The sequence below is a fragment of the Bemisia tabaci genome, chromosome 6 (genome assembly GCF_918797505.1).
Source record: "Bemisia tabaci chromosome 6, PGI_BMITA_v3".
Taxonomy (NCBI): Eukaryota; Metazoa; Arthropoda; class Insecta; order Hemiptera; family Aleyrodidae; genus Bemisia; species Bemisia tabaci.
In genome coordinates this window covers 20,646,721-20,658,636 of record NC_092798.1, presented here as the reverse complement: position 1 = coordinate 20,658,636, position 11,916 = coordinate 20,646,721, and the positions used below count along the sequence as shown (strand labels likewise).

The following is an 11,916-nucleotide window of genomic DNA, read 5'->3' as shown; positions in this document are numbered from 1 at the left end:
CTGAGGCCTAGTAAGTTATTCCATACATGACAGTAGAGTGTTCGCCGCTGAGGTAGACAAATCCGGGTCTCGACCTGAAAGCGTTGAAAATTGGACGTATTCATGCTGAAAGGAAATATATTTCACGTAATCCCTATGCGCATAGTTCCTTTGAGCATATAAATAATCCAATTGATCTACTGAAAACTTGAATCCGTGGACCGAGGTCCTATTTCCCGCGAAAGTGCACCCATCCGACTTTTGTTAATCGTCATATATTCGTGCAGTGCTTCGATTCATCTTTGCATATTGACCCCCCCCCCCTGTCTTCCTAAAAAAACAACAAAAATTGTAAACGTAAATCCTCCATAGGGGGGTCTTCAGAATTTCATTATCCATTTTCCGGTTCGGGGTGTAAATAATAGACAAGAGAGCTAATTTTTCTTGGGTTCAGATTTAAAATCGTAATTCCTAATGGGCTTTAGAAACTGCTAAAAACCAAATCTTTGGAACTTATGCGTTGCAACCTCCGAATTCTGCTACAAAGTAGTGCGAAGGCGAAACTTTGCGTACTTCTAGTCTAGACCTTAAAAACACGCAAAGCGTAATTACCGCTAGCGTGACTTAGACCAAGAATGCGAACGGCATCACGCACAGACCAAAAAAATAGGGCACGGGATGTATTTTCAATGATCTCGAACAACGTCCGGAGCGTGATCCGCGAGCAAACTTATTTACAAAAATGCGAGGGAGGGATGGCTTGAAAAACAAGGGGGGATCGAAAGTGATAACACGCGAAGTTTCAGCAGATGTCTCGACGAAACCGCCGTACCCTTCGAAGTTTAAACTAAAAAAACTATAAAAAGAAATGGTTAGTTGCTGGCTTCGCAGAAAACGCCGTATTTTCCAGTGCGAACCAAGTGTGAGCTCAAACATGGATCGCCGCTGTCTGATTTTGATTTCGACTCTATTCGTCCAGGTACGGCCTTACCCGTTATTTTTACGATGATTTCAGCGATCTGTTCAAAGGCCGAATATTTGAAATGTAAATCGACGTTTAATTCAGTGAACTTAGCATTGTTGCAACATCTGTGTGACTTTACCTCATAACGATAAAAAGACCAAACAAACGAAAAACAAAAATAAGAAATAAAAAATAAACAACAATATAAAAGCGGACAAAATAAAATTATTTTGAAAACTTTCACACAACACTATCGCAAATGAGGAACTACTATTTCTGATTCATTTCAGGAACAACGTTTGTGTCTTAAGTTTCCCTGCGTAGATAGGTGCTCTTATGGATGAGCTAGAAATATCAGTTCCTAATTTCAAAATGAATTTTTTATCATATAAGTATTATTCATCCGAGAAACATCAAATCTAACGATTTTACATTTTTAGTTTGTAGTTTAATAACTCTAAGTAGGGAAACATGTTTTGGAATAAAATATTTTTTTAACTTGTTGTTTGAAATATGATTTCAAATGTTTACTTTGCAAACCAAATGACTAATTCACTATAATTCTGTACCGAAAATTGAGAGGATAAATTGTTTTATTAGTGAAATTTTATCGACGATTTCAATGAACGATAAAACTAATGTGGTAAACCAGCCACATTCCACACACGTATTAAAGTAAGGCAAAAAGTCATACGATTTTTTTGGAGAACCGTAAAGGGATAATGTTATATATAATTGCGATTAAAAAGTTGTAGGTCACGGTTGGAAAAGCTTCTAAAATGAGAAATGAAGAATATATCTTTCCCAGCTACTGCAACTGTGCAGAGAGAGAGGGGAGGGGGGTATGTAGATCGAAATATCTGTTATTATGAGTCACTGATCAATAATGAAAGCATATTTGTTCTCTGAGAAAAGGTGAAGTGCCTTCAATTCACGATGACGCATCATATGATACACGGAGTAACAGAACGTTTGTTCTGTTGCGGTCCAAGTTGCTAAGGAAAAGAAGAATTTATTCATTATGTATTATGCACGTATATCCAAGTCCATGTGATAGCTTTGTAAAAAGATGAATAACCCCACATTTGAAGTTTCGTGAATATTAGTTTTCCTCCAGCCTTTCTCATGGGAACTTCGAGAAAAATTGGAAGACATTTCAAATTAAAAATTTCTTTGTAGTGTTTTTATTTCTCTGACCAGATAAATGAAATTACATTCAATCCTAACTGAGGATCGATGGGACTGATCAAATTGTGACTTTCGACTTGATTAATCTATTTTCTGCGTACTTTTTTATGTCTATAATGTGTAAACCTCTCACGCAGTATAATCAAAGTGCACGTTAAAATATATGGCTAAAAGTTTTCCAGATTTTTTTCATGAGACACTCCGGTCATGATGTATTTTGCACTTCCTACTCAAATTCTTCAGATATAAATCATTAAAAGAGCTACTAAATTAGAAGAAATATAGAAGTTGATTTACAAGTTTAAAGCATTACTCCGTCTAATCTCACGGTGATAACGAGTAAATTAATGACAGAAAAACCCATTTTGGCGTTCTTAGGACTGCTTGTTTTCACTAGACATTAGACTCATCCGGTAACGTCATACGCTCTAAAACCATATAGATTTCAACGCAACAGAGAGTTGATTTCCAGGATTCACCTAACCTTCTTGTGGCTTGACATTACTAAATAACTTCAAGTTCCTTCAAATTGAAATGATGCAAAAATCTAAACTGACGAGTTCTCTGGAGCACTTGGAAATTGAAGGCAGCTCTAATCGTGCAAATCTTTGCACTCAACACTGTCCTCTGCAGAAAAATAGATGCAGTCAACATTCCTATAAAAGTCAGCGAGTTCATTGCAGTCAACATTCCATCTCCTATAAAATTCTCATTATTTAAAAGATTTGTTAATTAATGAGTTCATAAATCAGCACACTTATTTATACTTCACAAACACAATTCTGTACACACAATTACGTTATACAGTGGCGTAACGGGCGCCCCCGCAGACCCTGCTATGCAGGGGGGCCCAAGCGCCTAGGGGGCCCTCCAGGCCCTCGGCCGCCGAAATTTCGTTTTTCTCTGTCTCTTTGACGCTTAGCTTTGGTTTCAAACTTTGGGCCTTTACTTACCGAGATGGGGCTTCTTCCGCTGATTTTTATTGTTAGCTCAGGGTTTTACATACTTCTTTTGGACTGTTCCTAACTTTTTTTTTGCTGAAGGGCCCCTGCCTTCCAATGTCCACTCATTGATTACTAAAATTTTTCTCTATTTTGTCACTTTTCGTAGGTATTTCGGGCTTTGGGTGACCCATGAATCTAAAGGGCCCACTGGGCCCTTCGATTCTTGCGCCTGCATGGGCCCTTTTGTAGATCCTTGGGCCTGGGTTGGGCCCCCGCCACCCTTTAGATCCTTGATCCTTTAGGGGCCCCATTTAATCGGGTACGGGATCCGGGACAGTGAGGGGAGAGGCATTCCAAGTCCAAGTCCGTGATTTGAAATTTCTCGGGCCAAAAAACGGGAAGGGGTGAGGGAAGTAGAGGGGCGGGAGGGGGGATGATTTTGGAATTTTATCGACATGGGGGGGGGGGGGGCTAGAAAAAATTTTGCAGGGGGGCCCAGCGGAAGTCCGTTACGCCACTGACGTTATACTTTGTCTGGAAAACAATGAGATGTGCTTCGTTCGCATATCTTCCCCAGTTGGACCTTGTTCAGCAGAAAGGGGCAATTTAAGACACCTTTAAATTCTCCATTCTCTGTTAGAAACATCCCTTGAAATTGAATTTGTGACAGTATAAACATCAAAATTTCAAATTTTAGCCAAAAATTTCATGTTCGACCCCTACTAATTGGACGTTTTTCTGTAAAACGGAACTAAGCGCCAATTTGAGTTCCTTTTGAGGATTTTAGAATCCCAAATAGCACGTTCTGTCAAACAGAACTAAGCGCCATGGAAAAGCATTGCGAGTATATAGGACGGGACGAGCATCGCGTTCCGCAACACCCGCCAATCCAACCACCCCTCTCCCTGCCACCCCTACGGCGCTCAGTTCCGTTTGACAGAAATACGTCCACTTGGACTGAGTTAAGCAGAAAGGAACCAACCCACATTTTGGAAAAAATTGAGTTATGAGTGGTTTTGCACTGAAAAAACAGTAGCTTGGATCAAGCATGATGATTCTTGAATTTGCCGCCAATAATTTTTTTTTTTCTCGCTTTAAGCTGACTTTTTCTGGATACAAGAAAAATAATGCTTGGGTCAAGCAAAAAAGTAGCGTGTATTGACCAGAGAAATTCTTGATTTAAGAAGAAATACTTCTTGGCGGCAAATTTAAGATTCTTTTTTTTCCCAGTGTGAACTCAACCACTGCTCTACTATCCATCGCTAAAAATTCAAAGTTTTTGTCGGAGCAAATTTCGCAGAAATTGAACTTGAAGTTTATCTTTTACATTGAGTCTTATGCAGGAGCTAAACTTTAAACCTCTTTTCCTCGGTTCGATCCCGATGTGGCTTGGTTCCTTTCTGTTTAACTCCGTCCAATTATTCGTTGCACTGTGCGACTTAACGATAAGAACCCTGATTTGCAGAGTTTGTACGGAGCCTCGATCGAGGTGCCGTCGACGACGATCAACGGGGATGCGACTTCGGCGAATACTTTCAACGGAACCCCCCTGGAGAACTTTTCGAACTTGACCCCGGGGGATGCCCAAGTCCTGGCCGATCTCCAGCGGATCCGTCTGAGCGGCGAGCGGTTCCGCGGCGAGGCCATGCAGTTCATCCAGTCCCTCCCCAACCGCCTCTCGGAGGGATTCGCCCAGAGCCACCAGCTCTTCCAGCTCCTCGCCCAGATGTTCTCGTCTGCGGTCAACGATCGGATCCAGACCATCCAGGCCGGTGGAAGGTAAACGCTACTCAATTTACAAACTGATTGCGGTAGACGCACTCAACGTCAGAATGTTGGAGTTTTTTTTTCCAACGTGCGTTAAAAAATTCAGCATAAAGCTGAAAACCTCAATACAGAGGGAAAAGCTCATTCGAGCACAAATTTCCCTCTGAGAGATATGCTGTTTGGAGCAACACTAGTTACGTCCATTCAGGAAGGCAACCACAGGCTGCGCTGCACTGAGGATGGCCCAACAAGGCCGAAACGCGTCTGCAGTTGCCTTCCTGAATGGACGTAACTAGTGTTGCTCCAAACAGCATATCTCTCAGAGGGAAATTTGTGCTCGAATGAGCTTTTCCCTCTGTATTGAGATTTTCAGCTTTATGCTGAATTTTTTAACGCACGTTGGCAAAAAAACTCCAACATGCTACTCAATTTCATGACGTCTCCACGGATTTTACCGCGATCGGCCTGACTGCTTTTCACGGTGCCTAATGGAGATGTTGCATGTGTGAGAAATTTGCGATTTGACTGTTGATTCCTGTGTAAAAGTTCGCGAGATTCATGATGGTGCCACTGGTTTTCTCTGATATCAACTCCCACGCTCAAAAAAAGCTCTCAAATTGAGGTCAAAATGGAGGGGATATCCCACGCTATCCTGAGAGTCCAACTCTACATAAAGACAAACTCTCTATGCAAAGATAGGGAGCAAATACATTAGCAAGGTTGCCGTGTTTTCAGTTTTGGAGCCCCAAATAAGGTGACAGTCCTGTCAATGTATTTGCTCCCTATCTTTGCATGGAGAGTTTGTCTTGATGGAGAGGTGGACCCTCAGGATAGCGTGGGATATCCCCTCCATTTTGGTCTCAACTTGAGAGTTTTTTTTGAGCTTGGGAGTTTATTTCAGGGAAAACCAGTGGCACTATCATGTTCCTCGCGAACTTTTACACAGGGATTAACAGTCAAATCGTAAATTCCTCACACATGCAACATCTCCATTCGACCGCGTTAAACAGAAAGGAACCAAGCCACATCAGCTATTGCCTTTAACTGGGTAATTTCATTTTTTACGAGAGAACGTCGCTGTGCAGATTCCTTTGAAACTTTTAAGGAATTTGCTTTGTATTATGGAGGTAATTCACTGAAATTTGCACAAAAATCCTTACAACCGTTTTCCTGTAAAACATTAAATTGCCCGATTAAATTTGGCAGTAACTGATATGGCTTGGTTCCTTTCCGTTTAATGCGGTCCAATTGAACTACATTTTGCAATTAGGAGTTACAATTTTTGGCTCATCCGTAAAAACTTGCCTGTGCCTAGCAAAACAAATGGCACATACGTTGTTTTTAAGCATGAGAGTAAATTGGACTACGTTTTGCAATTAGGAGCTACAACTAGACACTTATGTGCCTGGCGAAACCGATTGTACATCCATTGTTTTTAAGCTGAGCCAGATTTTTTAGTTCCTGATGGCAAAATGTAGTTCAATTTACTCTCATGCTGTATAATTTCCAACTTAGAGGAAACTACTTAACGCTTAGGCGGATCCAAATATTACGAACGGGGGAAGGGGGCGGAAGACGGGTCTATGGGTTTCCGGCACACAATTTTCGAGATTTTAAAGAATCTAATATATTTGAGTTAATTGTGTCATGAATAATGATCGAATATAAGCGTCTCTCCTTTTTTGTTCCATTTCTTCCTCCTTCTTTTGGGCCGATGAGGTCCGATTTCCAGATCTTTTCTGGCATCCAACGGCATCAGAGCTAATTTTACACGAGTTGATGTTACATAATATATTCATGTATGTGACAAGACATAGTACAATAGTGCTGAATCTGGGAAGAAAAGAAAGCTTGAAAACCAAAAAAATTAGAATTAGAGATCTAAAAAATAACTGTATAACGTTTCATTACAAATTTTAGGGAGGGAGTGTGAGGGAGAGAGTGTGTTTAGTAAAGTGCGAAAGCTTAATGTATCAAAAAATTTAGACAAGCAAAACTGCCCCTTGTAAAAGTGAATTAGCCTGACGTCAGGCTATGTTTCATGAACTTCCCTGAGTCTGATCAATTCAGGCTGACATCGCTCTGACATCAGCCTGATCAGTCTGACTCAGGGTAGTTCATTAAACGTAGCCTGACGTTAGGCTGATCCACTTTTACCAGGGGCTTCATTAAAAATTACTGAATAAACCAACTGAGACGAAAACAGTGGGACGAAATTCCAATTTTTGTGAAAATCTTTAGCACTCTTGAAATTCCTTTTCCAAATCTGAATAGGTACCTGGGCGAGAACGCCAAAAATCTTGCTCTGGAGGGCCTGAAACGCGGACAGAACGGGATCAGCGCTGGCGTAGAAATGGGTGAGAAGGTGCTCGAGAGGGTTCGAAGCAACGGTCAAGCACTCCTGCAGAACGGCATGAGCTACCTCCAGTCCGGGGGATCTGGGTCCGCCAGCATCACGACCAGGGATTTGAGCGACCAGATTACCGCCCCGTTCGATAATCAGTACACACAGCAATTCACTTCGAGCTTGAAGAATGCCGCCAATACTGTAACGTCGCAGCTTCCCAACCCCAACCAACAACTCGAGGACGAAGACGATGCTCTATATAGGGTGAGTGGAACCAAGGGCTGAAGCTGAAAAAAATTAAAGCATGTGGGGTCAAAGGGGCGCAAAATCGCTTTTTCTAACCACCAGAGAACTTAAAAAAACTGGCAATTTGTTTTGGCATGGTGAATTTATCCGAGCTAACGTATAAATTACAGGTCAGAGTAAGTGTGTTTGAATCTAAAAAATTCAAAGGTCTAAACAGATGTAGATTTCATGTAAGAAAAAATGTAACTGTGCCATTTTGATCTCACCTGATGAACAACCCAATGTGCATCTCATTTGGATTATACTCTTTTGATCCTAATACTGAAATGGAATTTTTTTAGAATTTTTTAGGCTGTAGCAATTGACGCAAATAAACTTCCAAATGATGCAGTATACTAATGTGTGTAGCATACCATTTAATGTGTCAGAACTACGGTGGGTTTCATCAAAATAAAGAGGAAATACTTCCATGCGTCAAGTTGGAAAAATCCCCCTAAAAAAATGTGATAATCCTGAAAATTTGTAGAAACATTATTTAGCAAATGAGCTCGCAGTCAACTTCGACTGTCCACGAAAAAAGAGGATCCTCTGGAGGGAAAACGTGACTTAAACATCCCAACAACATGGACGTATTTTTACTCAAAGGAGCCAGAGACAGGTGGAAAAGGAGGAGTGTGCTCGTTAGTCCACGTCCGTAAGAATGAGTAGGAATTATAAAGCACTAGTGACGTTAGGTGCGACGAAGTCACCGCCGCGGATCCGCATGGGAGTCATTAACTCATGGGCCCTATCCACAATGCTCTTATGTCATGCCCACGGCTCATGAGTTATCATATTTTGGTGCTTAGTTCCTTTGGCTATAGTGCCAAATACCACTGACCAATTTTCCCGAAAGGAATCGCGCCCGCGTTTACATTGTCTATGCAGCTCAAACGAGCATACCCCATCTTTCCCATCCGTCTCCAGTTCCTTTCAGCATACGTCCAAATCTTCCATAGAGTACATAGAGTCGTAATGTAAATAGGAGACCCAGCGCCATTTTTGCTCGACGAGTTCCGAGCCTGGTGTGCGGGTCACTTTTCCGATACATATTCCATCCAAAATGGCGTCGTAGAAAAGTAATGCCATGGCCGGGTCCCCGTGTATCGCAAACAATCGATTACGCATCGATAAAAGTGACCTGGCGCCACACAGCAGTCTCGGATTTCGGAACCTGGAAATCGCTTAAAAGTGGCGCCAGCTCTCCCACTTACATTACGACTCCATGGGCCGATTGTAAGACCTGCCGGTCCGGTGGCGGTGCGCTTGTAAAACTGGTGGTTTGAGGAGACCAGAGGTGACCAGTTATGCATGACTCCCGGTTTTCTTCAAGTCAAGTCCCGATCAGCCTTTGTTCTCTCTCGCAAACCAGCAGTTCGGCGAATTTGCAGATTGACTGCTGGTCAGAGTCTGACCACTGGTTTGGTGACTAGAGGTTGACGAGAGATTTTACAAACGGCCCTATGTACTCTATGAAATTTTCTAGAGATGTCTCGATCTCGATGATGTGTTTGATGCCCTGCAGGCCCAGACCCAGGACGACCCAGAGGACGACCTGGACTTCGACGACGGCCTGGAATCCCAGAAACTAGCCCGCCGGGACGACAAGCCTGTGACCGGGGTGCTCTCGGACGAGATCAGCGGTGTCGGAGCGGCCGGGGCGGACATGTTCAAGAACGTGGCTAGATTCACATCGGGCGGGATCCGAGGGCTCCTGGACGCCCTGTCCACCGTCCTGGTGACCACGGGCGAGGTCGGAGGTCACGCCAGGAGCGCCTTCAGCAGCATCAACAAGTCCGGGGCCGGCGCCATCAGCGCTGTCATCGACACCGGTGGCAACATCGTCTCTGGGGGTTTGGACAAGGCTGGCTCCGTCGTTGGGTCCTTGAAAGTTGGGGGTGGTGGAGCTACTCCTCCCAAGGCTTAATTGGGAGTCTTTGGTTGGTTTGTTTTACTTATAATGACAGGAACAATGTCAATAGAATTAAACTTATACTCAGAGGTAAATTCGTTTTTTCTTTTTTTCACCTTGAGCCTCACAAGTCGGCCAGGTTGGGTCACACTGAAAAAAAAGTCGGTCATATGAACCACACGTTTGGTGTCCCATACTACCGTGCCGAGGAAGAACGCCGTAACAACATTCGAGAGTTGCCAGATTTCTATCGATAAAATGGTCATTTTTCAGGAAAATTAAGAATATTTCCCCTTTAAATTTGTAGGACTTTTCGGTTAAATTGCGAGCAAATTTATCTAAAAAATTGGAAGAAAAATATTCACGAATTTACGAGGAAATTCGTGTTTTATCAAGGGAAATTTGGCAACGCCTGAAGGTTCATACGGCGTTCTTCCTTAGCACGGTAGCATACCATCCTAAATATTCGGTTTGTCAAACTGAACTGTCGATTCGTGAGCGTAAATAAATATGCATCTAATGGAGAATTTGCAAGGGTCTGAAATTTGATGAATTTCCTGTTTAAGTGGAATCCTCTGAGTGAACTGAACACGAAGATACCCTTGATTCATAAATTGAGCAATTATTAGAGGAGATATGACAAAATAACCGATTCCGCTAAAATACATGTGTTTAAATGGGAAATGCCGCCAGATGACGTCACAAGGCGGCACATTTTCTCACTTTTAAATCAATTTTTCTCCAATTTCCCATGTCAGAAAAAATTATGAAAAATATTGCGAACTCAGCTCATTAGGCACTTTCAGATGAAGCAATAAAAAAATTGCGTGCAAATTCTCCATTGTCAGAGAGAGTTTGATCGATTTCCAAATTGAAAAGAGAGTGAGTCCTGAACTTGAGATTTATTTAAATTTAAGGTGTGGACACTTGGACAGTAGGGCGCAGAGTCTTGAGTCTGCTCAACCAGTGCAAGACCCACCACTTAAGATTTTTGACCCTGAGATATCTATTCTATCATGCTTGGCAAAAAAGGCATATTTGCACAAGGTTTCGATTGCAGTTAGATTCTTTTTTCTTAAAAGAGCAGTGTTCAACGCACCTCTACCTACGCTATTTTATTGCTTGAAATAGTCGGTGAAGTATAGCGACAGACACACAGACAATAATAGATTAAAAATTCAGAAGTGGGTGGCCAATTGTTTTCGTGCATTGTGCATTGTGTGGTTCAATCTGCACCTGTGAGGCGAATTTCCTGAAAAGAGGGACATACTTACGGTTTTAAAATCGTCAAATCTCCTCATGGGATTTATCCGTTTCCACTCCATACCTACTAGAGTGATTAAAAACTGAGAGTCATCAAGTACTCTCTGTTAAAAGGCTAATTTCTTTTTTCAAACGGTAGTTATACTCGTCTTTTTCAAGCAGGTGATATCACTTGTTTGCTCGGTCAATGGGCACGGCCATAAAAGTGATTGCTCACTCTTCTCAAGCGCTACTCGTCAACAGCTTATAAATATGCACATTATCAGAGTTAGACAGTGTATCTATATGTAGGAATATGACTCAAGTCAAACGTATCTCATCGTGCCCAACTCGGATGAAAGTGTGTTAGTGTGAATAATTTTCAAATTGCAAGTGTATTACTCAGGCTTACCCTTTAAGTTCTCTTAACACTTAGAAGGGCAATTTTTTATAGATTTTATATAGACGAAATATCCCAGGTCGGATCAAACAGACCCTTAATTAAATACTTTCATTTTGATAGTTTTTTAAAGTGCAATCTATAATATTTCTATGTTTCTGAGGGTAATTTTCCCCCAAAATTATCACCTATTTGGTAAAAGTGGTGTTTCCTCATCCTTTCTCCTCATCGCCCACGCATAACTCCTCCAGCAGAGATAGTTGGGTCAATTTGACCAGGATTAGGAGTTCTAGGGGTAGTCGTAAAAAAAAAATTCCCGAGCACGGCATAACTCTCTCCAAAATACTAATTTTTAGACGTATGCTTTAATGAGCGCTTAAAAAACTCTTGTGATGATTTTCTTTCATTAAAATTATTATTGCTTCGGACTTATTATACCATATTTTCAGCAAACTTAGCCCTAAATTTTCTCAGATAACAAAATATGAGACACCTCAAGGAGCGTTGCGATGACGGCGAAGAGATACAAATATTCGCACTGGATGGATGTCCGTCTAACGTAACACGTCATCTTTCTCACGAAACTCTTGAATCATAACTACAAATTAAACCAACGGAAACCAACAAAATATGAAAATAGAGTAAATGAAAGGAAGCGCGTTAATGACGGCGCAGAGATACAACTATTCGTACTCGATGGATGTCCGTGTTGCGTCTCCAAAATTGAAGGCGCGATGACGCGAGGCGTGAACTCGCAATGCTCCGCTCTATCCTGCTAATGAGGTGTCACTTAGATTCGAGAGAAAAGTTAAATAAGGAAGCCCGATTATGTGTCTCCATTCTTCGGTCGTCTTTTGAACGTAACTCTTGGAACATCACTTCAAATTA

The 11,916-nt window shown here is 41.8% G+C and overlaps 1 protein-coding gene across 1 annotated transcript; it reads left to right on the top strand.

Annotated features, from left to right (window-relative positions):
- The first annotated feature begins 799 nt into the window (after nt 1-799).
- Nucleotides 800-9,481, top strand: LOC109041917 (uncharacterized). Its single transcript, XM_019058422.2, has 4 exons — nt 800-958; nt 4,541-4,854; nt 7,117-7,453; nt 9,000-9,481. The coding sequence occupies exons 1-4, from the start codon at nt 848-850 to the stop codon at nt 9,399-9,401; spliced, it is 1,164 nt and encodes a 387-aa protein (XP_018913967.1). The 5' UTR covers nt 800-847; the 3' UTR covers nt 9,402-9,481.
- The last annotated feature ends 2,435 nt before the right edge of the window (nt 9,482-11,916 follow it).